Here is a 25,010-nt window from a genome sequence, read left to right as displayed (position 1 = left end):
AATACCCACTCTGGCTGTGATTATTGATCATCCAGCAGGAAGGTGATGCATTGCAAACACACAGGGCTGATGCTGATGTATTCAGGAGGTGTTCACCTGGTTAATGGGGTGCATCTCCAAGAGCATCCATCTTTCAATCATTTCAATCATGACTTCCTGCAAGGCTGCAGGTTTCCCTCAGGAGTCATCAGACCTTCTGCTTCTCCATCTACAGGGCTGACAAGAGATCCCTTCAGACTCCTTCGCCCCGCCACGGAAGGGGAGGGCACCTCCACTCCAAAGATTTAAAAAGGGACCCCTGGACATGTAGGAAGGAGATCTGGTGACACATCATCCCAAGGAAAGAAGACTGAAGGTTTGTCACTGAGATAAATATGAAGGTGAGAATTTATCGGTGTGTAGCTAACATTTAGTTTTGCAATTAATGCTTCTTTTTCATGTGAGTGCAATATTTAGGAACTGCAGGAGGGCTTAAGAAATTTTCCTTAAAAATAATCTGAAAGAAATATACACCTAGATATATTATGTGCATTTTAACCAACTGCATTAAAAAAACACCGACAGCACAGCCTCTCAAACCCAGGAGGAAATGAACCACTGTGAAACATGAAGTTAGGTGCTCTCGTGCCCATCACTGTTATCAATACATGAATAACAACATGGTTTATGTAAACAGGCAAAGGTGCAACTTGTGCACAGAGGATTCATGCTCAATGCTTCCTTTTGCATGTGCTGCATCAGTGAACAAACTCCAAAAGCTGAAAAAAAACTGTCTTGTGACTTTTGTTAATCATGGTTGGTATTGATAGGATGCTAAATTTAAAATATTTTTTCCTTTATTTTTTAACCTGAGGAAGTAGAGATTTTGTCTCTTGGTTGGTTTGCTTGTTTGGAACGACAAGCCTCCTACATTTCCTTGTTGTCTTTGGTTTGGTAAAATCAAGATAGATTTTATAATCTATCTTTACTCATAATAATAATTTATCTTTACTCATTAGTTTGTCATTTCTGGAGGATCTGATGTCCTTGTAAATAGGAGCACAAAAGGTGCTTGCCTGGATGGCAGTTCTCACCAGGATGGAATGGATTTAAGTAAAAACAATGACGTTCTATTTAACATTAATCCTCTGATCAGATCAGTGTGCACGGAAACACCCCCTGAGCAAGAGGAGGTTTGGCAGCAAAACAGGGACAAGGCAGGAGCTGGGAACACCCTCACATTTAGATGTGAATCTGGGAGGATGTGCAGATGTGAAAGACTTTTCCTGCAACTTCTGGTTCTCTGTTTTGCACAGGAGCTGCATAAACTCACAGCATCTGCCCTGGCCCTGATCCTGGCAGCTTCCTTCGTCACCTTCTCCTGGAGTGCCCCTCAGGTGAGCTCAGGCTGGAGCTCGTGAAGCTCGGAGCTTGGTGCTGTTTAGTATTTGCACAAATTAGCAAAGGCATGGAATGCTGGAATGCTGACATGTTTTATTTTATTTTATTTTATTTTATTTTATTTTATTTTATTTTATTTTATTTTATTTTATTTTATTTTATTTTATTTTATTTTATTTTATTTTATTTTATTTTATTTTATTTTATTTTTTTATTTTATTTTATATAAAGGCTCATTTCCAAAGGAGAAACTGGACTCCTCAGGCCATGCTCTATTTGAAGGGTGCACGTGAGTCCCAAGCTCTTTCCATTTTGAGATCCGTTTTCTCCACCCCTGGGTTACTCTTTGGCTCCACACAAGCAGGAGATCCTGAGGATGCTGTGGGTGTAGAAGTTTTGAGGCTTGCAGGGAGGATATGCTAATTGCATGGTGCTAATTATGTCATGGTCACACCTTTGGTCCCTGTACAGGCCATTCACTTCAAAGTTGGACTCAATGGTGCTTTTGGGTCCTTCCCACTCAGAATATTCTCTGATTCTGTACTTAGTTATTTTGTCCTTCAATCCAAAATCATCTAATTTATTTGGATTCAGAATCCAAATGTATTCTGAATTGTTAATTTAAAATTAAAAGATATCAGGGAGGACAGGTATTAAGGGAGGAAAGAAAAAAACTTCCTGTAAATTAGAGAAAAGAGGTCATAATCCTGAAAGAAATACAAAAGAAAGACAATATAAATTACAACACAAAATAAATATAAGCTCCAAACAACTGTACATATAATTGAAAGTTCTAGTGACATTAATACGATTATTTCTAGTCATAAAAGTGAAGATTTTTACCCTTTCTGCTATTTTAAAAAATTCTTCCAATTGAATAATGAATTGTGTTACTTCCCTAGTGACCTTTTTATCATTTTTATTGATGAACAGGAAACAATGTGATTTTATTTTGTTAGTCTGGGATTTGGGGTGGGGTTTTTTCTTTTTTTAAAGAGAAATACAATTTAAAAAGCAATACTTTACAGTCCAGCAAAGGTATTGAAGGCTCTTGACCATATACTAAATTGAAAAGAGTCTTTTAGGGATTATGAAGTAGGAATTACAACAAATTTGGGGGTGGTTTTCACCCTTCTCCCACTGCTTTTGTAGAGGGACGTCGCTTCATTGCAGATGAGAGCCAGAGGAAGGACCTGTATGACAGAGTGCAGCTTGGTGAGTCCATCATCACAGGGCTGTGGAGCCCATCCACCTTCCCCAGGTTATGGGAGAAATCCCTGGAAATGGGAGGGGATTTGCTTTCCTGGAATCACAGCCAAGGAAACTAAACCCCCTTTATTTAGTCCCTTCATTCCAACCAGCACATGACAAAGTCTGACTTTCCTCTCTGGTGCACCTGTGTGATTTCATTTACATAATTTCCAGACTGACCTAGCTGCTAAGTGGGATTTTCATCAGTGCTTTTGACTTCTTGCACTGGAAAAAAACCCAACAAATCAAGCTATTAATTGTGCTGGAGCGACAAATAACAGAAGCAGAAAACATCAATCCACAATAGGCACTGTTTCTGGAGGGAACAGAATGTCATAAATAAAGTTAGGAACTTACAAAAAAGGAAAATGTTCTGTTTACCTTCTGAGGGACTTTGAAATAACCTCCCTTTTAAAAAGATTGCTGATCTCTCCCGTGTTAATTATCAGGCTGTTACAATGTTACAGAGTGGAGGAGACAATATTTTCTTGTCTTTGAGTCTCTAGTTATAGAAATAATAAAAAAGCAAAGAACAAAGTAAAGAAATGCCATAAGACACTATCAACCCATGCATCTCTGATTTTTTCATTCTAGAAACACGCAGCCATAAAACAAATCCTTTATCTCTTTCTGAAGCTACTGCAGTGTTCATTAGTTCCTTACAGAAAGCACAAGAAGGTAAATGCACGTTTAGTCTTACTGATTTTTTTGAAGTGGTTTTTCAGTATTTCATTTACTAGCAATTTAGCAAATTAATCTAAAAGATCTGTTTTGAACTGAGATACTGTTTAACAGAGTGCCCTTTATTGAAGTGAACATTTACACAGATTACAACATGAGCCAAATAATGATAGCAGGTAAATATTTGTATATTCTGCTTTTAATTTTCTCTTCAGATGTTTTACTGGTTTGGATTCAAGGGAATGGCTATTTTTAATTGATTTTTCCAACCCAAATTGTTACTGGGGTTACTTCTTCTATAGAATATTGTTTACTTATGAAAATTTTATTCCTCCACTGGACTTGGTGCAAAAGTTTAAAAGAATCCATAAAAACCTCAGGAGAGGAGCTGTTGATTTTGCATCACCAGACTGAGACTCTGAACCTTTGCTGTCCATTCCTCCATTCCTCTGTCGTTAAATGACTCACCTCTTCAGTTACTACAGACATTTTTTTCTTTTTTCTTTTTTTTTTTTTTTTTGAAATGGAGCTGGGGGCTCTGTGCTCAGCCCTCTCTTCCCTGCCTGGCAGAACTCTGAACAAAAAAAAAAAAAAAAAAAAAAAATCAGTGGCATTTTGGAGAAAGGCAGATTTAAAAATAAGCACAGTGCTTTGGACAAAATATATTAGTACTTCTAATGTTAAATCAGTGAAAGTGTCATTTGTATGCCCACAAAATCCTCTGAAGGTGGATTTTTACAAATTTTACTGGTATCTTCCTGCCTGCGTTCCTGTAGCAGGGGAGATGGACAGCAACTGAGAAAAAAGGGTGAAATATCTGAGAGAGATAAGAAGAACTGGCAGCTTGTTTGAAAAAAACTATGTGGAATAATATTTCCATCACTGTGGTAGGAGATAACCAGTCAAACTTGGGTAAGCCATGCACTTTCACATCAGCTGATTTTGGACTTAACTGAGGGCAATGCACAAATGAAGAACAAATTCATTATTTTCTTCAACATGAAATTTTTTTGGCATGTGATAACTTTCCCCTCTGGACATGGTTTGATATTTTTGTTCTTCAGCAAACAAAAATTCCTACATTATAAAATGTGAGAAGACATGATTGTTTTCAGAGATGCTGCCTCTCTTAGCTGAGCAGTCACGCTGCACTAGATCTATGCCTAAGGCATATCTGAAAGCTGAAAACTTTGGCTGGCTGAACTTTCCTTCAGCTACAACTTATTTCTGCCCATTGTGTCTTGTCTTACAGTGGAAGAGGAAAATGGTGATCACCCTGGCTACCTGGCAGACAATCTATCAAATTGGTGAAATTACTGAAAACATCTTTAACATCTGTACAGCTTTGAGCCTGAAAGCATAACTTGTGTAAGTAGAGTGTTTCATCCATTCTCACTGGATTTTCCAAAGAATAAGGTGTTTTCACAGTGCAAAATTTTGAATGCAAACAGATTAAAAGGTACTGGTTCAGATGAAGAAAGTGTCTGTAAAGTTCCTGCTTTCTTTAGAGCATTCTGTATGTCCCATCCAAAAATTAAAATACATGGTACCATCTCACATGAAAAGATGATTAAAACAATCTTTTTGGACAACCACTTCATTAGAAAGTTTTTTCAATTGTCATTGGGAAACTTTTTACCACCTTCCACTCACTCAATATTGAAGCTTTTTTAACTCTGATAAAGACAGGTTCCATTACTACTTCACTGGTGGCCCTGTAGACTGCTGATGGTCAATAAATTCAGAGATATATGAAAATATTCCAGCTATCTGTGACTGCAAAGCTGGTGATTTTTTGGTTTTTTGTTTGTTTGTTTGGCAGACATCAGTCAGCACAGAGAATAGGCAGCAGCACTTTTTGCCCCAGTTCACTCCCACAGAAATACTCTGAATGGTCCTACTGAGAAAGTCCCAGCACATAAAGACAGTTTGGGGACAGGTCTTGCATTATCAGGGCCTCATTAATGACTGCATTGTGATTGTATTTTTTTGCTCTTTCCTTCTGAGTTGTAAAACTGGAATTATGCATAAATCTATTAATTATCATTCTGTGCTGATAAGGATGTATTATTTATGTAGTTCTGTGGTCTTACTGGAAAGCCCTCTGTAATTCTAATGTAATTAAAGAGTAGCCACATGATTTCTCTGTCCAAGCAACTGTTTCATTTTTTTAACTTTCTACCCTAATCACACTCTTCATCTTTTAATGTTAAATTCCCCTGATCTTTCTCATAACACTGCTAATTAAACTATGATGTTGCTTCTCCTCAACCCAAAGAAACACAGCTGAAGGAACAGAGGAATTAATTTGTTTCATGGGGTTAGAGGCACTTTCAGTAATTTTTTATAATCTTTATCACTTCATGGAGGAACATAGCAGGTGAAATCGAAGTGTCCTGCTCTGTTCACTTTTAAGCACTACTTTATCTTCCAGTGGCAGTGTTTGTTGTATGACAGAACACATCCATGATGAACTTCACCTCAAGGCCCGTGGAATCCACCAGAACCCTTTCCCTAATTTAGTTGTCCTTTGTCTTGAACATATTTGGAATATCTCAGGTGCATCTAAGTGATTTTCCAGTATGTTTTACAGGATCATCAGTCCATGCTCAGACAGAAAATAGTATAGAGTCAGAGAACATAGTCCTAGAATGGCCTAGTTTGGAAGGGACCTAGAAGATCATCAAGTTCCAAATGCCCTGCCATGAGCTGGGGCACCTTCCACTAGAAAACTGAAAAGTTAGAGGGGTTATACATATTTTGGTTTATCAATGTCTTGAAATTTATATGCCCCTGCCCGTCCCAGTGATACAGAAACTGTACTCAGCCTATTCCTAGCTGACAGCTTTTTGTGCATGTTCCTGATTTAAGGTCTCAAGCTTAAACAATTCCTCACGAATATGATGAAACAGAATAAACCTTCTGCCTTGCTGGTGAGCTGTATGTGAAACCCCAGTAACTTCCATCTGGAAGACAATACCTTATGTAACAGGGAGCTGCTACCAAGTTTGTCAGGTGTCAGTAGCTGTTGGGAATGTATGGCATTTAATTTAGGCAATCTGTTGCTGTGGCTGAATGAGAAGCCGTTCCCACGGTGCTATAAATTCAACATACAGAAGTGTTTTGCTGTAGATGAATTGCCTTGTTAGTAACTGTTAATCCTGGAATCAAGGCAAAACTAACACGAGCCCAGGGCGCGGGGCAGAGGTAGCTTTGGCCACTGCAGGACCTGAATCTGAGAATTCAGATTAGTCCTATCTCAAAAGCTGTGCATTTTCTAAGACCAGGAGGGTGCTCAAAGCATGTAAGCGTGCTGAAACACACACAGCTTTTCTGCTTTACAAGACAGTTTTGAAATACATGCAATAAATACAGATTTCTCGATTTATTTATAAAAACATCAACTTTCAATCAATATGCCTCTTATATGGTATTTCTTTGGGACTCTCAGCCATTACATCTTTTGACTCTGTAAGGGAGCTCTCATTAGGAGCACTTTGTGGAAGAAACACAAAATGCAGTTGTTCTCCATGTAGTAAACTGTGTGAAGGAAAATATTTGCAGTATCTTTGCTTTCACCACTTTTATATGACAAACTACTCAGTGTTTAATTACCTTTTAAATGGCTAAAGAAATAGTGACTCCTGTTAATTCCAAATAAGTTTTTACCATAAAAACTGGAACCTGACTTCTGAGAATATTCTTTCAAGTATCTGAATTAGCTCAAGAATGAAAGTCCAGTTTTAAAACTGACTTTAGGTAGGTGGCCAAAAATACAAATAGGCACATTGTCACTTTTCATCCTAAATGGCCTGTAGTCTGAACCATGTCATCAAGCATTGGTTAAGTGTTTGAAAGGTAGGAGCCTAACCAAAGTTGGACATCTAAGCTCCCCCTGGGATTGACAGGAAAGGTAAATACCTCCAAATCTTACATTGTCCTACCTGCTGAAGGACACGCTGAACAAAGTCCTGGATGTGCAAACGTGAAAAACGAGATTGATCTCCTTTCTAATATCTTCATATCAAGACATTATGTGCTTCTGAAGAGCCTGTTCAGGAAATCTCTGCATCTCTAGGAGCTGAAATACTTGTAAAAGCTTTCTGTAAGGCAAATGAAATGCTTAGCTCTTCTTGTGAGGATCAGTTATTCCCCAAGAACTTTGAAGTCTCAGCTGCATTTCAAAATGATATCTGAAAATTTTTCAGCATTATTTGTTAGGATTAGGTCCCTTCTAGAAGAGAAATAGAGCATGGGCTAATAGAAATTATTTATCCTTGAATGCTGTCACATTGGTCTGTGACTTCTTGTCTGCAGGGGAAGGTGGTACTCAAGGAAATTTTGCCATTCACTTTAGCTAAGTTACATTAATTTCCTCCCAAACCAGTTTGTTAACAAACTTAGAATCTACAACAAGATGAAAATAAAAGAGACATACCAGAGGAATCAGAAAATAAACAGTCTGCTGTTTATTGTGGGTCTAAATGACCTCAGAAAGATGACTTTATTTATCTCTAAAATTCAAATGCCCACTACATAAGACTTTTTATATTGTTCCACAGGATGCATGTTTTACCACTGGATCAAGAAACTTCTGTGTGCTGTAAAAAAGTGTTTTAAATTATGTAAGCTTACAATAAACAGCATCAGGAAAAAGAAAGACCATTTTATTTTCAGTGTATCTTTTTTAACTCTTCCAGTATTTCTCCAGTGTAACACTTTCTTTTCTCTAATATTTTGAGCTCTGGTGTAATGTTCATGTTCATTTAGGAGGGGAGAAGGGGAACATAAATGAAGCAGGAATTCCTTTGGGATACCCAAGATGTAGCTATTTGTGTAGACTATGATTAATACAGGTGATTCCATAGATAAAGGTATGATCTGCAGTTTGTGTAAGCTCCTGAGAGGATTGTCTCATTCTCTAGTTTTATTAAGACTGAAAAATCTTTTCTACCTCAAAGGGGCACAGAAAAATTGTCATTTAAACTACTTTCAAAGTGAAATAATATTAGGCTTTCCAAGAGTGTAGCTCAAGTAACATTTATGGTTCCCCTAATTAAATCACACTGTCCTTAACACAAAGCTTGCCAAGCCTACAGGAGAAACTGTTGAGTGGATGGGGAGCAATGCCAGGATGAGAGCAATGATTTCAGTTCCTGTATTCTCCATGCTGCTTCTTTTTTCCTTGTGGCAAGGCTCCAAGGGAAAAGGGGGACTTGATGTTCTGCCTGTCCCTTTCAGCTTCCTCATCCTCGTCGTATCTCTCATCCTCATCTTCGTCCTCGGCTTCACTGTGGTGGGGGCTAGAATGCTGGGAGGCAGAGGGTGATGGTGGCACTGATGAAGGCCTGGGGAACCTGAAACCTTCCGTCTGGCAGAGAGACAGGCAAGATGGATGTATTAACTGAGTTCCTCAGCTGGGTTTTATTCAGCAATTTAAGGCTATCATCACTTCAGAGGAAGCCAGTGGTCAGATGTAAGCTAGAGCTACCCTGCACTCTAAAATTGAGGTTCCCTCAACCCAGATCCCATCAATCCTCTGCCACTAAGTACATGCTGGTGTGACAGAGATGTTTACCCTGTGCCGTAAACAACATCCTGCCCTTCCAGCATCGCTTTTTGCAAAACATGGCTATCTTTACTGAGCCTTAAAACAATCAGCACAACACAAAATCCTTCTGTATTTCTGCTTACTGAAATTCAGGCTTCAATCTGAACATTCAAAACCATTTTCTGGTTATAATGTCAGTATCTGCAAGAGTAGAACCCAGCAAGGGGTTTTGGTCTGAACCTCTCTCTCCTTACTAAAAAAACAAAAGGAGTTGCTCTTTGGAGGTTCAGTTTCAAGTAATTGTTCTGAGCAGCCTCTCTTCTCAAATTGGTGCTAATCTGGACTAGGCAAGAACTGTTTGAAGGTGTGCCTTTAAAGTGATCCCTTGCAGCTCCAGCCAATGTACCATGTTCAGATGAACGCAATACCTTGCCTTGCTTTCCCTAGAACATCCTTTCACAACTTCCCTCTATTTGGTTGGTGCAGAACATCTCCACGGCATTTAGCAGAAGCAAAAATTAGAAGCTGCCACTCTTCCAAAGGGAATTTCTAGGGCCAGTTCCTCAGCTGGTCCAAAGTGGCATAGTTCCATCCAGCTCAGTCTAGATCATCTGAAAACCTGTTCCTGTGCCACACCTGGTAACCCCCGTGTTTGGATCTGATACCCATAGGTTGTGGTTTAACCCCAGTCAGCAACTGAGCCTCACACAGCCTCAGCTCACTCCCTCCTGGAGGGGATGAGGAGAGAATCAAAAGGGGGAAAGTGGGAAAGCTCATGGGTTAGATTAAGACAGTTTAGTAGGGAAAGGAAAAGCTGTGCACACAAGCAAAGCAAATCCAGGAATTCATTCCCATGGGCAAGCAGGTGTTCAGCCATCCCCAGAAGAGCGGGGCCCCATCACTGGTAATCTTTACTTGAAAAGACAAACGCCAGCACTCTGAATATCCCCCTTTCCTCCTTCTTCCTGCAGCTTTATATACTGAGCATAACACCAATAAGGTCTGCAATGTATCTTTGGTCAGTTGGGGTCAGCTGTCCTGGCTGTGTCCCCTCCCAACTCCCTGTGCACCCCCAGCCCCTTGCTGGTGGGATGAGTAAGGAGCAGGAAAGTTCTTGGCTCTGTGCAATCCCTGCTCAGCAAGAGCTAAACCATCCCTGTGTCATGAGCACTGCTTTCAGCACAAATCCAAAACACAGCCCAGCTACTGTGAGGAAAATTGTCAAAAAAAAAGCACACTCCTGACTGGAGACTGGGTCTATAACTTGTTAAGCTTTTAATTAGGAGTTCCTACTTCCCTTTACTTAAACACAAACTTGCCAACTCTCTTCTCCCTCACACTCTTCTTCTCTTTCCTTGTAAAGCAGTTAAAATGAACTCATCCCCAAAAGCAGACTTTACCTTCGGTGGAGCACTTGGTTCCATCTCAAATTTATCTGGGAACGTTCTGCTGAGGGCCAAGTGTCTGGCATGCATGTAATACTGCAAAAAAACAGAGAAGGTATTACAAGCTATTAGAAATCTTGATTTCTAATCAAGAGATTAGATTTAAGCAAGGGGGGAAAGGAAAATGAAATTAGTTTCTTCTAAAAGATGGCTAAACAAAGGCTAAAGTGTTTTCAGATAAGCAAAATCCAGCTGATATCACTGCTTTTACTGTGAAGTGACAAGACATTCATGACAGATTCACACCAATAAAGTCTGGAACAGATGCTGAATAAGGTGCCTGTAAGATGTATTAAGGTGGAAACTAGGACTTGTTCAGTGTAGTTCCTATTGAGAGACAGGTATTCTTTATCCCTCAGGAAAGAACTGGGGTTTTTTTAACGAGGAAAATTTATATCTTTAAGTACATATGTATTACACTTAAGTTTTATACTTATTCAAAGTCACTTTGGACTGCACAGAAGTATGTGTAACAGTGACAGAGAAGTAATATTTATGAGTTCACTTATGCTTGGTATTTAAGAATTTGACTAAAAAATTTTTAGATCCACTGTATTCCTGAGTTTGCAGCACATGCAGGAAAAAACCAGCTTGTTATATCTTATGAAGTGTTGGGAACCATATAAATACTAAGGTTCTCACACAGGTATCAGAGGAGGAAAAGGTCCAAAATAGTTATAAAACTGATTTATGTGCATCCACTTATTTAGTGTTGCAGACTTGAGAACAATACCTTGCTACTGTCTTCTTAGTAGGTGGTACTGTAGTGCTCTCTGTGTTAAATTAAAACCGCTACCTTGCATTTAAAGCATAGAGGTAGTTAAAGAGTGTTGAGGAACCACAGGGCTCAGCAACTTTTCAAGAAGGATCGGAAGGATTTTTGGAAGTGTTCAGGTGACTTTGGAACACAAATCCTCCTTAGTGTAGGCTTGCCAGCAACACCAGGTTTTAACACTGTGTTTAGCACCAGACAGAGCTCAGTGGTGTGACTGGATTCTGCTCTAACCTACTCAGTCTCTCCTTGCCACTGGAGCATGGAAGGATTACACCGAAATGTGCAGGCTCTGCCTTTAGCCCCTTTGAGTGGGGAATTTCAGCAGAGGGCTGTGTCATCGCAGCACCATGCTGAAGGCTCTGGCTAGGCCTATGAGCCTGGAATTGTTAATGCCTCTATGCCACACACCCTGCCCAGGTATTTCCAGTCCAGGAGGTCCGAGAGGCGCTCAGTGCGGTTCCTCTGGATGATCCTCTGGCGCCGGTTCTGCTGGCAGAACCCGTACAGGAACTGGGTCAGCTGGTTGCACGACTCGTCCGGCGAGCGGAACCTCCTGTCCACGATGTAGATCCCTGAGGGACAAACGAAAGGCCAAGGAGAGTGGGATTGGAGATGGGATCCGACCTTCTACACTTCCAATCTATGTCATGTAGCCTTACAAATGTTACATGCAGTATATACTTTATAATGTTAAAAGGCAGCTACAACTGGAACATTTGCTGCCACTCCAATGGAACAGAGAGATGCAGAGGAATATGCAATTTTTTAAACTTTAATTTTCTTTACTTTTCAGGCTGAATTTCAGCAACTTGTTCAAAACTCAGAGGCTTTGTTGTTGCTCTGTAAGTATGTCCAAAAGAGTTAGAGTTTCTGGATAAAGACATATCATTTTTATCTCCTATAATTCTTAAAATACTGGCTTCTTAAAGAAAACATAATCTAGTGCTTTTGCTGTAGAATTCACAAGTGTGGATGGACAGAATCAGGCTGTAGGGGAGAGGCTGTGTTTTCTGTAGAAATAAAAGTGTTTCCATAGAGACAGCTAACTTATATACATCATTCAACAGACAATTCTGGCACAGAGAGGGCAGAGGTAGACTTTGCCTCTACATTGTTGAGATCAATAGTTTATTTTTGCCACCTTCCTTAGACCAGGGTGTTGGGGAAGAAGAGGGAACCAGACCTTGTAGATCTCTTAATGGACATGACAGATGCAAAACTACCTTAATGAAGTGTCTGGGGACAGCACAGTAATTTATGTCAAATCACATCTGTGCTTTGGCAGAGAAAAGCAAGTGACCAGTGTTGTGTGGTTTTTCTGAAGGATCTCAAAGACATGTCCACCCAGGAAGGTGTATCTATATTTTGTAACCCTTGCCCCTACATTGGGCAAAGACAGCACCAGTGTGGGCTGTCAATGCCTTATTGTGGAAACAAGCCCAGGTACTTGGAAAAAGGCCCTAGTTTGGGAACATATTCAACATATTCACAGAACCACAGAATTATAGAATGGTTTGGGTTGGAAGGGACCTTAAAGATCATCAGGTTCCAACACCCTGCCATGGGCAGGGACACCTTCCATTGTCCCAGGCTGCTCAGAGCTATATCCAGCCTGTCCTGGGACACTTCCAGAGATGGGGCATCCTGTTAGCCCTGGCTAAGCAAGGAGGAAAGGATAGAGAGGGCTGTGCCTTGCTCTGTGCCTTAGGGAGGCCACAGCTTTAGTGACAACTGCACCAGTTGTAAAACAGGGACAATCAACCCTAAAAGGAGGATCTACTGAGGGAGAGGATGACTGAAGAGGAAGAATTGTCCTGACATACCAGGCAGGCACTGGCATTCCAGTCATGAACCATTTGTAAACCTTCCTGAGCAGATCATTATTTGAAGTAGATTCCTTGTATTTCCATGGCTATTTTTAAGTGTACATGGTAATTTAATATTTGTTTGGGGAGGGTCATGTCATTGGTCTCGAAGTCCCAGACTATTAGGAGAAGCAGACTTCCCCTGCTTCTTTGGAAGGCTCAGAGTGTTATAATGCAGCCAGAGGCACTAAAGGGAAGTGCTGGGAGACTCAAGACTGATATGAGCAGTGATGAATTTGGAAAGATACAGCAGACAAAAGGTTAAAGGGAGACGAAAAAAAATAAACCAACAACATGGAAAGGGTTTGGATAAATATGAAAGCTGAAATCACTTGTCCAACTTAACAAGATATTCAGAGCTCTGAAATACAAAATTGAGGAGTAACAGCATGGTTGCTGTGCTTTTTGCTTTCCTAACTCAGAGGCGATATTTTGATATGCTGTTAAAGTTTTCACCGTAAGCTTCTGGGTCAGCAACATGTTCCTGCATGAAACAGCCGAATCCAGAGAGGTTTGTGGTTACACTGGGAATGCCCATCACAGTACACTCAGCTGCAGAAAGAAACAGGCAAAAAGGGTTTCAGGGAAATACACCTGCAATGGTTTCACCTTAAGACAAAAAATAAACCAAAACAGGCAGACAGAAAGTCCCATAACACTACAGCTGCTCTGAAAATGTCAAGTGAAAACTATAATAATGTTTTATTGTGGATTATGGGCAAAAAAATATAGAAAGAATTTTTAAACACAAAATTCACCCTGTGTTTGCAAACACATGTTTGAGTTTCAGAGCAGGTAAACTGAAAACTTTCTGGGAGCTCTGTTTTGAAACAGAGCACCCCAGTATATAGACAGGATTATTTACATTTTAAATTGGAGCCTAATGTACACCTATGTTCATTAGTTGTTCACAACTCTTTACAAAACTGAATCTCTTAGGAGGAGGAGTATATCAAACTCTGGATTTTGATGGCTTGCCAACAGGTCTCTATAGCAAGAAAAAAACCCCAACAAAACAAAATAAAAAGCCCACCCCAAAACAACAAACCCCATCATTAACTCCAGACTGTATTCACAGTAGATGTGGAGCTACTTCTATAAAATCAAAAAATGTATGCATTTTCTGTAGCTTTTGCTGTCACAGCCATGAATAAGGATAACTGCTTACCTTCCTTAAAGGGTTTTTGCCAAGGAGCCTAAGCCTAACCTAAACCAGCATGCAGACTCTAGTCTTAACAAAGTGCAAAGACATCTACATGGCCTTCATTCATATGAAAATAAAACTGGTGTCTATAAAGCAGTTATAAATACACCTTAAAAAAGCAGTCTTTGTTTCTGGGAGACATAAATGGGTATTGACAAAGAAAATATTTTAAGTCAGAATCTATATGCTGTCTGCATTTCTAGAAATTTCCAGTTAATTCAATGAGATTCACTACCACTTCATGTATTTATGTTAAATAACCTAGCTATGGTATTACATAATTCTCTCAAACTTGTTTTCTTGAATTAAATCCACTGAACTCTGTCAGCTGACAGCATCAGATTTCTTGCACTGCTTTTTTTTAATTTACATTCCTGCACACCTTCTTTTAAAATCTTCCAACCAAGAATTAAGTTTTAAAAACTATTTCTTCTTCTAAAGCCATAGAAAATCGAAAGATTACACATTAGCATGGGAAAGAGTTCAGTGCAGGGACAATTTTGCCAGCAGTAAGACCTTTGCATGGCAGAGGAAACAGAGTCTAAAGAGCTTTTTCAGCACTCCAGAAGAAACTGGCTGCATCAACAGAATGGGTGTTCGTCTTTCCATGTTAGTTAAGGGTACAGAATTCCTACCTGGAGTGTAGCCCCAGGGTTCATAGTAAGATGGGAATACACCAAGGTGGCAGCCTCTAACAAACTCCTCATAGTCCAAGGGCAGCAAGGGGCTTGTTGAAGAAAGAAACTCTGGATGTAGGATCACCTGGATATTCAAAACTTGTGTTAGGGGTGAAAGAAAACCATCATTGCTATATTTCTCTTATAAAAAGGCTTAGGCAACTTTTTCACCCTAGTCTTTTTCTAAGTATCTGGACAACACCTCCTTTGACCATTCATCTGTTATCTACCCCACTTCTCACACTACAATGTATCCTGCCTGTGTGCATTCTTGTCCTGGAAATAGTACTGATAATGAGCCCTTTTTTTACTGGACAGATATTTAACTTTATCCTTCTTCATCAAGGTGGCCCATGTGCATTGAGAATTAGGCCTAGGACTGTGGCATTTAGCAAGATTTGGTCTGTTGTACAAAGGTACAGGTGATTTACAAAGGCCTGGAGTGACAGGACAATGGGAATGGCTTCACACTGACACAGAGGAGGGTTAGATTGGATATCAGGAAGAAATTCTCCCCAGTGAGGGTGGTGAGGCCCTGGTACAACTTTCCCAGAGAAGCTGTGGCTGCCCCATCCCTGGAAGTGTCCAAGGCCAGGCTGGATGTGGCTCTGAGTAAGCTGGGATAGTGAAAGCTGTCCCTGCCCATGGCAGGGGTTGGAATATTAAGATCCCTCCCAACACAAACCATTCTGTGATTTTATAGGGATGCCTCATTAGGAGGAGGCCTCAGGCAGACACAGCACTTCTGAACTGCACAGCATTCCCTGAAATAAAGGGACGTTCACTGTACTCGACAGATCTCCCATGAACAGAGGCAATTTTGAAAACAGACACATTATAGTCCTGTCACCACAAACCTGTGCCTAGGCCAATTGATCTTGCTGAAAGACAGCTCCAAAGACCAAACTTAATTCACTGCTTAGTTGAGAAGTGCCTTGTATGTAGTGCCCAGTCAGCTTCATGAGGAAAAAACATGAGGGAATAGTTTAAACTGCTCTGGGTTTATTTCCCTGCATGAACATACTACAGCCATTATTCCATGCCCAGGATAATTTTTTATCCCTTCTTAATAAGATTGTTATGCTACTCACTTGAGTAAACAAATGAATGTACTCAAACAGTAAATGGGCTGTAAAGTCATTTTGCAAGCTTAGTTGATCCCAGTGATTCCACTGGAATTGAGGGTATTTTTCACATGCCGACTGTGTCTGCCTAGATATGTTATACCTCTCTCAAAACTACTTTCAAATTGAAGTTTACAGAATTTTTTTTTCATTATATTCAGTTCATTAAGTATTAAGCTTGTTCATGCAGGAAGTAATTTTTCAGTGGTAATGACAGATTTTTACAAACTTGACATCTGCTGAGAAGCAGATGTCTGCTGTGTTGTATCTTTTCTGTAATGTTTTCAAGCAGTTAATTCTGAGGCATTTTTAACTACATTTGTACACAGCGCATCCTTCCCCCCTACTTTTGTTATATCTCATGTATTATTACCATATTATGATCCCAGAATTCATTGGAGTTAATGTTCATATATTAAGCCAGGAAGAAGCAACTAGGAAGTGTAAGAAAATATTTACTCAGGTATAGCCATGGGTTTAAAAAGAAACTGAGAATAAGTGATATGTCATTGTTAGAGATACCCTGGATCTGGCTTTAAAGAAAAGGTTTGGAAGAGGAAGAGTTTTAATTTTAGGTTCAGCTTTGACTAGATAGATGTTGAGATAGTCATAGAATGTCAGAGATTGCCAGAAAAAAAACAATTTTGGCAGACCTGTGCAAGCAGGAGATGATCACTTCTGTGGTCTGACAAGGTAAACATGGAAGTAAGGAAAGGGTTTATTTGAATAAATTTAGTTTCAAAAGGTGATGTAAACATGAGCACGGCATGAACAGGAATTCTTTCTACTCAGGATCAAAGCCCTGGTTAACCTTTCACAGCAAATGCTGGGTATCAGGGTATTCCTGTTAAGAGATTAATCAATACTCCAGGAATGTCTGTGCTCAAACCTTGGACCTCCAGTTTTAGGCAAGTGAATCTATGTCAGAGTTTTCTATCTGGGTGCAAATGACCCATGGCACTTTCTTGATTTCAGAAGTAGCAGCTCCTCATTCAGTGAAGGAGGCAGCAATGAAAACAACTCCCTAACCTCAGACTTCTAATTTGAAATTAGCTTAGCTAAACAGCACCTGAGGATCTCTGTGCAGTGAGAAGTTGTTATTCCTGGAAAGAGACAGAGAGAGAAGTACTCTAGCAGTATAATACCACCTATCAAGACTTTAACTGTACTCCCTTTGCTAACGATGCAGACTGAGAATGTCCAAAGAAGTCCCATTTTGTATCTAAAATGAGAAGGCCAGAGCGCACTTTCACACGGTCTGTGCGGTTGTTGAACAGCCCAATGCGCCGGATGGTGTTGAGGATTGGGTCATTGCTGTCATCAATCATGTTGTGGGTGGTCACTGGAGGCAGAGAGTGTCTCTGAAAACAGAAAAGGCAATCCATAAATCAGGCAAACTCTTGGCAAACAGTCCTGTTGCCATTTCCTAAGGCTACTGGAAGACAGTGGCAGACGTTGTCATTTATGTGAATAAGCTTAATTTAATCAAAATAAATTCATTTGTACTAACATTTAGAAGGTCCCATCATTTAATTTTGAAGATTTTTAGTCAATGTTGTATCTCCTTAGAGTTTGATTTCACATATTTAATAAAATTATAAAAATCCAGGCTCATGAACAAGTTCACAGCTCAGAATAAAATAATTAGGAATGCATGTGACCAAAGGAATATCCATAGACTCCCCAAAAGATTAGTTTGGGTCATACTCTCACTAAAAACAATCAGAGCTGATTTTAAATGTTACTGATGAGAATTGTATTTGCTGAAAACTTCTTCCCAACACACAAGTACCGCTATTTGTGGAACTGAAAAGCCACAAGAAAACTGTTTCTTGTGGAAAAGTGTCCATGACATAACAAGAGAAAAATTTCTCTCCCTACAAGGACTGATGAAAGATTATTGTATAGTTGGTGCTGTTTTAACATCCCAGGTTTTGTCTCTATGTTGTCAGTTGAGAAAAGAAAAAGTTGGGCAGGGGGAGGAAAGGTTTCTGGAGGTTTTATTCTGGTTTCTTATTCTTGTAGTCCTGTTAATAAAGTTTCTTTATTCCTTTAAAGTTTTAAGCTTGTTTTGTCCTTCCCCTAATCCACATCTCACAGTGGGAAATGAGTAAGTACCTTGGTGATTTTAGCCAGTGCTAAAACCCACCATATTATTTGATGCATTAACCAGAAAATTCAAATTAACAAATCTAAACCACTACACATACACAATCCTTTTACATCATCACATTCATTATTCAGATTAGATGTTTATCTAAATAACATATTTTCTGACCTGAGTTGAAAAGATGGCTCTTTTCATAATGCTTATGTCATCTCGGTCAAGAATCTTGTTCAAGTCTGGGATTTCTCCTCTGCAAAGGAAACACACAATCAGTTTTACCAAATGACTCATTTTCCTTTTTGTAAAGAAAATGATGAAATGGCCAACAAGGTCTGATCTGAAGTTTGCTGATATCAACGTGAACCTTTCCTTTGTTTTCATGGCCCTTCTATATTCCCTATATTGTGTTCTCCCATATAGTTGGTGATCTGCCAATTAGCTTTCAAAAAAAGGCCAAAGAATTGGTTTCATCTTTTTTTTGGACACAGCTTTTTTTTATTGAAGTTCCAGTCATCTCACCTGTACTTTGGGTTATTCACTTCCAGCTGTCTTCTGAAATGATATGACCGAATCACTAACCCATTTTACTTTGTCTCTGGTGCTTTTTTAAGCTAAAGTAGCTCGTTTTTGACAGTGGATAAGCTTTTGTGTTACGTACACATCCCCTGTGTCTCTTACGACTCTTTCCACCACAGGCTGCTGGTATCTTTATTATTTTACTCTGTGATTCGCCTGTTAAACAAGTATCTTGTTTATGGTCCCATATCTTTCTTCCATGCCCTCCTATGGCTGTCAAAATTGCTTACACAAAGAGCAGAAGCACAAAAACAGCACAAGTAAAGCCACCTGAACATGAGGCTCTGCAAGGCAGAGCAAAGCAATCTGTTCACTCACTTCAGCAAGGCATTGTAGAGCTTTCTTCCAAACTTTTCTTTCACAGATTGTGCAGTGTCCCTAGGAAGATAAATAAATATATGTATAAAACAGGAGAATCCAGGACAAAGACAGTACAAAAGAGATTTCCACTGTTGGAAATTAAACTGATAAACTTGGATACTGATATATCCAAGGATGCAAAGGCAGACAGAGGTCTGGTTCTAAAAGCTTTTTTCTCCAGCCAGCAGCTGTGCTGATGGATTCCAGCAGACCTGAGGATTTGACCTGCACCTACAGATGAGTGCACTGGGAAAGCCAGAGGCAGGCTTTACTTGGGATTCCTTCTAACCCTCTTCTCTGATCAGTAAACCACATGCCACCTGTGAAAAAAAGAGTCATATATATGACCCTACATAGTGTAATGTGATCATTAATAATGGACAGAGGGATTTCCAACTTCTCTTGACCTAGAAGAGAGATGCAAGATATAAGAATTAAACAAATAGGGATTTTCAAAGCAAGCTTCCCCCTTCACTTTCTGCCCTATTTTCCAACTCAAAGACTTTTGGAAACAAGTGTTTGACTAAAAGGTAGTTTGACTTAATTAGTTTGCAAAACAAAATACTTCCTGAAAAGCTCAGGCCAAGTTTTAAGCTATTAATGAGGCCTGTGTCAGACAAATGTATTTTAGCTAAGGAAGAACCCCAGTGAACCACTGTTCTGCATGCAAAGAGTCACTTTTATTATTCTGCCTGTGGCCTGTTGTCAAAACAGCAAGTGCACTCTAAATTTGAGTAAATCTCCTGTGGGTAAAGTTCCACTTCACAGAACCTTTCCTGCCTTTCTGATTTCTAATTATACTTTAGGCTAAGATGAAAGTTGTTAAGTGAAATCCTAAACTTTACCAAGCTGGGAATCCACATACCTGTTTTTAGGTGCTCCCTCCCAGCTCACAACAGAGAGAAGAGTGGATGAGTTAATTCTGGGTGAGTTGTAAAGCAGCCAAATATTAAGCCACACTGATCCAAACCCCAGCAGGATAGTTCCCACATGACTATACCTTCATAGATTGCCATGCACAATATATATAATTTAACCCAGATGGGATAGACTGGTTTTTCAGAAGCAGAGGAAAAGAAGGATTTTATACCTCAAGTCAGCCATCACATATTAATTTGTTAAGTGCTGTATTCCTTTATAAGTGCCTACCTCTTCTTGTCTTTAATTTCTGTGGCATCCTGAAAATCATTTGATATTATTATGGAATACTGTTAGCAGGTGGGTTTATCCTGGAGTTCAGATTATGACCATGATAATGCTGCATACAGTGATGCAGAGGGTCTTTTGTTTTTCACAGAGAACAGCTGAAAGCAGTCTTTTCCTATCACACAGCAGTTAAAGTGAAGGTTAATCCTGCTCCTGCTTTGCTTTTTTGTTTGGAAAGTTACAAAATACGTAGGGCTGTGACAATTTTCTCTTCATAACTGTAAGTTTCACTGCTTGGTTATGGCCACTGCCATAAGGTTGTAGTCCATATAGAAAATTACATACAATTGTTACCAATTGCTGATCTGCTGGATCACACAGTGCAATTTCCATATTTCTAAATAAAACAGGATGTGTAATTGATTTATTTTTTCCACAGAGAAGCTCACTGTGAAAAATGAGAAGTCTTTATTTTGTGGGAGCTGTATGGCACGTCCAAAGGGAGTACCAGAAACAGCCAGAAGACATCCAGAATACTGGATTTTCTAGAGCATTTGACTTTATTGCTCCTTCTAATAGAATAGCAAGGCAAGTTAACTAAAAATAACTTTGGACAAACAAAAGAAAACAAACTAAAAGGAGAAATATTTGACCTTATTTATCTTTCCCATCTCTTTCATCCCTGACATACGTTCTAGTTACCCACAATTCTCAGTTTTAGCAAAAAGAAGGAGCATAACTCTTCAGCTGAGACTTTTGCATGAATCCACATCAGACTGTACCAGGGTGGGAATGGCAATTACCAGAGCTGCTTACGGACTGCTTGTCCTTTCAAGGTTTCCACATTGAAATTGTTGGTCTTTGCTGGCATGATGAAGAACACAATAACTGTAACATCAGTCTTGTGAACCTACATGACAAGAAATGGAGAGGAATTAAAAAAAAAAATCTCATTATTATTATCTCATGGTTATCACATCCAACTTTAAGAATTAGTCACAGGAAATGCCAGATGCACTTTGGTTTTCCAGGAAGGTTCAGATCTTGTAGCTCTTCCTGCAAATGAAGTTTTCTCAGAGATCGACAGAGATGTCACCCAGCTTCAATCTGGGCAATCAGATCTTCCTGAGCTCTCATGGTTTAGAGAACACGGCTTTGGATGCGCACATAAACTGCAGAAAAACACAAGTCCTACACACTTCCTCACCTGAGACAAACTGTGCTGGCTCAAAGGAGTGAGTGTTTGGTGCACTAGCTGAGGCATGCCTAGGCATGAGATGAGTGATTTCCTACAGCAGCAACTGCATGGGCAGAGAGAGCAACCATTTTCTACCTGAAACCCTGGCAAAGAACCTGCCAGACCCACAAAAAGCCACAAGGAACTTCTTGCTCATCTCTCCCATCCAGCTACTTCAAAGGCAAAAAGCACTTGCTGTAAATTCTAACCCTTTATTTCTAGATGGTTTCATTTGTTAGTTTCTCCTGTGCATGAACAAGGCTGAAAACCAGGTCCATTCATTGCTGCATGAATGAAGTTTTGCTCCTCTCAGAAACTGTTTACTGAAAAGCTAAGGGTGAACTCTGTTCAGAGCTGTAAAAATTAAATTACTTTGACTTGTCTCCATTTTAAATTTTAGATACATAAACATGCTGTTAGTGTGCCTTCTGTCAGACTGACATAGGGGGAAATGTATAGTATAAGATAACCTATGGGAGTCATCTATGCTGCTAATGTTAATTAATGTTCTTCCCTCTCTTCAAAGCAGGTTCCAAATCCATCATGGCACGATCCAGTGTGCATTAACACTCTCCCAACATCCCTATTTTATTTACAGAATTTTAGTAAGGTTTTCAACCAGCAGAGGAAAACATCTCCATAAAATAAAACAATTCCATGCAATGTTATGTACTTTTTAGGTTCAGGCACATCACTGGGACTTGTTTAGGAAGTATCACCATTTCCAGATTTGTAATTAGTACAGGCAGTCTGCTACTCCCAATGGAATTACTTCTTGAAACAATTACAGAGTAAGTGTTGTTAGAACAGCTAATCAGATGTCACCAACTGAAAGAATAATGCAAGAAATCCAGGCTCAACTTATGGGAGAAGCAACAGTACACTGCTTTATAGAGCCTGGGAAAACTAGCCTCAGTTTCCTTTAATTTCCATCAGCCTTGTTTGCCATGGATGTCATCAGGAAGAATTTCTTCACAGAAAGGGTGATGAGGCAGTGGAAGGGGCTGCCCAGCGAGGTGGTGGAGTGTTCAATAAACAACTGGACATGGCTCTTAGTGCCATGGTCTAATTGAAAAACTGGTGATTGGCCAAAGGTTAGACTCCATGATCTTGGAAACCTTTTCCAACCTTAAAGATTTTATGGTTCAATGATATAAATCATTAGCTACAAAAAGAGATTGCCGCAATAATTGCTCAAGCAATTCTTTCCCTCTTATCACACAAGACCTTCCATGTTACCAGCATTCACAAAGTAACAGCCACGTAAATGCCATTAACAGGCAGCTGATGTTGCACAGCACTGACAAACAACTAACTTCTGCTGAGGAAGAAATACTTCAGTTCTGTGAGGTGATCTGTGTGCATGAAGGGATTAAAAATTTCCAGAAAATCCAGAGGCTCTAAATGGCATATTAATGCCATTGTGGTAAAGGTTGTGGTAAAACAAGTGTACTTAGGGCTTTGAACACTGGTGATTCTTTGATCCCTGCTGACACTGCAGTATCATAATTTTTATCCATATTTTCCATATAATTCAACTGATAAGAGTGCAAAAGACATAGTGTAGGACTACAACTAATTGATCCTTGACAGATGATTGGAAACCAATTAGCATTTTTTCTGGGTATTATTTTCAATATACCAGTCTTTGAGACACACCTGGAGAGATTTTCAACACCCTCATTGTAGGTGAGGGCTCTGCTCTGTGATTTTTAACAAGGCCTTGCACTTATCTTCACTGAAGTACTCCATAAAGGCATTTAGAAACATTGCACTCATTTTGTAGCTGAGGAAACAGAACCATGGAGAACTGAGTGGCTTCCCATTGCTTTGCACTAGGCCACTGTCACTCTGTGGATTTTAATGCAACATTCCCATCCAGTGGGGCAGCAGTACTCAGAGAATTAAAAGATCACGATCAAGTCCTGATGAATTAAGCAATTTGCTTAAAAAGATTTTTTAAAATGCAGCTTTAAAGACTTGTTTTTATTTCCATCATAATATATAAGCCATCAGGGTAAACTCTAGAATCCTATTTTCATGACTTCTCTCTAAAAACCAGGGAGGCAACCATGGATTAACTTCTTGAACTATGTAATCAATTATTTTTAAACTGTCTGAAATCATCATATATTCTGATGGTTCAGGAAGAGAGTCCTCTGTGAATATTCCATAATTACTTTCCTATAAACCAGAGTATTGAAAGGGAATTCTTGCAGATGACTTCCACAGTATTGTCCGTTTGAGCATAAGCTCTATGCTTTCAACAGCTGTGTAAGTTTTCTTACCCTCAGCAAAAAGTTTAATCTTGATAAGGCTTCTAGAAACATATCAGCTCCTTTGTTGGAAAACTCATATCTCCCAGCAATGAAGAAAAACAAAGTCTTGTCAAGATCGAAGTCAAGGTGGCTGAAAGCAAGAAAACAGACAAGAACAAAGTATTTATCGAGATACAATCAAACAAAACACACAACAGCTTTCTATTCTGGAGGAACTTATTATCCCAAGAGAAAAATGGAAGTGAGGCTTTTCTGCTGTGCTTTAAATTGACTATCTTAATCTGACAAACTGTAACTTGGATAAATAACAAACAGATCAAGATCTGCTGTCTGATATCACAATCTGTTAAGTAGAGTCAGATGTGGTGTCTAAAATTCCCTCAGCTTCTGACTGAGAAATCCCAGACAGATATTTGAATAAGGCGGTTCCAACATTTCCACTCCTCTATTAAGTACTTGTTAGTCCTCCTGCTTTGGTTTTTGCTTTAAATAGTGTTGGACAAGCGTTGCTAATTTTTGAAAAGTAAAAGCATACCCATAGAAATGACCTCGAATGAACTCTTGGATCCTAGCCTTGTACATGGAATGCAAATTCTGAAACTCATGCATTGCTGAAAATTTCTTAATGTTCAAGCCATTTGGGGTGACAACATCTGGAAAAGTAGAGAAAAGGCAGAGGTAGACATCTTCAGAGTCAGAGAAATCTTTAAGGAAAGAACTAACGTGTCTCTCAGCTTTATGTGGGTTATATCTTATATATGTTACTCAGGGGGAGGGAACAGTGCTGCCTCCACACACTGTCTGCAGCATCAAAGCAGCTTTCACCTGTCCTCAGCACTGGGTAGACCCTGCTCTTGAGTCCTGTCAAGACTCCAGTAATGTCTCCACTGAGCCATATGTTTGTTCTGCAACTTGCCCTTTACCTCTTTATCCTTGATCTCACTGTTGTCTGCTCTATCACTACAGATTGAGAGTCCTTGGAAGAATAAACTGTGCTGTACTATGCCCTTGTTTACTGCATGGCAAAAGAGATATCCATTCTATCAAAACTTCTGAGGATTTATCATAAAGGGAGCATATAATAAACCTTTACAAAATAGCCTCTCTCCAGTAACCAGTTGCATTTCTCCTAAAAACAGCCACCAAAAAGTACACTGTATATTTTTTGTGCTGCTCTCCTCCAAGATTCTTAAGGATATCACAATTAGAATTTATTTATTTCCAGCCCTCCTCCAAGATTTTAAAGGATCTTACGAGTAAAATTTGTTCATTTTACCATTGCCCTCCCCCAAGATTCTAAAGGATCTTACAATTAAAATTTGTTCATTTCCAGCATTTTAAAGGTAGAGTTT

General features: G+C 39.4%; 2 protein-coding genes across 3 annotated transcripts in view; one reads left to right on the top strand and one right to left on the bottom strand.

Annotated features, from left to right (window-relative positions):
- The first annotated feature begins 374 nt into the window (after nucleotides 1-374).
- SPX (spexin hormone) lies at nucleotides 375-4,623 on the top strand. The gene is made up of 6 exons (XM_088055092.1): nucleotides 375-380; nucleotides 1,296-1,376; nucleotides 1,612-1,669; nucleotides 2,533-2,595; nucleotides 3,226-3,309; nucleotides 4,565-4,623. Exons 1-6 carry the CDS (start codon nucleotides 375-377, stop codon nucleotides 4,621-4,623), a joined length of 351 nt encoding a protein of 116 aa, XP_087911218.1.
- Nucleotides 4,624-7,775: 3,152 nt separating this feature from the next.
- The window catches only part of GYS2 (glycogen synthase 2), a 41,707-nt gene continuing 24,472 nt past the window's right edge, over nucleotides 7,776-25,010 (bottom strand). For both annotated transcript variants that reach the window (XM_005533874.3, XM_014262369.2), the window contains 11 exons: nucleotides 24,194-24,311; nucleotides 23,668-23,788; nucleotides 20,946-21,052; nucleotides 18,955-19,014; nucleotides 18,232-18,310; nucleotides 17,201-17,314; nucleotides 14,788-14,914; nucleotides 13,405-13,500; nucleotides 11,492-11,655; nucleotides 10,264-10,344; nucleotides 7,776-8,683 (listed from right to left, as the gene is read on the bottom strand). In XM_005533874.3, coding sequence (XP_005533931.1) covers nucleotides 8,462-8,683; nucleotides 10,264-10,344; nucleotides 11,492-11,655; nucleotides 13,405-13,500; nucleotides 14,788-14,914; nucleotides 17,201-17,314; nucleotides 18,232-18,310; nucleotides 18,955-19,014; nucleotides 20,946-21,052; nucleotides 23,668-23,788; nucleotides 24,194-24,311 — 1,289 coding nt within the window. In that variant the 3' untranslated portion in view covers nucleotides 7,776-8,461. The remainder of the gene's footprint in view (nucleotides 8,684-10,263; nucleotides 10,345-11,491; nucleotides 11,656-13,404; nucleotides 13,501-14,787; nucleotides 14,915-17,200; nucleotides 17,315-18,231; nucleotides 18,311-18,954; nucleotides 19,015-20,945; nucleotides 21,053-23,667; nucleotides 23,789-24,193; nucleotides 24,312-25,010) is intronic.

Source organism: Pseudopodoces humilis, chromosome 5 (assembly GCF_049639895.1).
Source record: "Pseudopodoces humilis isolate 2021_Gansu_Grassland_sample_001 chromosome 5, ASM4963989v1, whole genome shotgun sequence".
Classification (NCBI taxonomy): domain Eukaryota; kingdom Metazoa; phylum Chordata; class Aves; order Passeriformes; family Paridae; genus Pseudopodoces; species Pseudopodoces humilis.
This window is presented reverse-complemented; position numbering and strand designations above follow the sequence as displayed.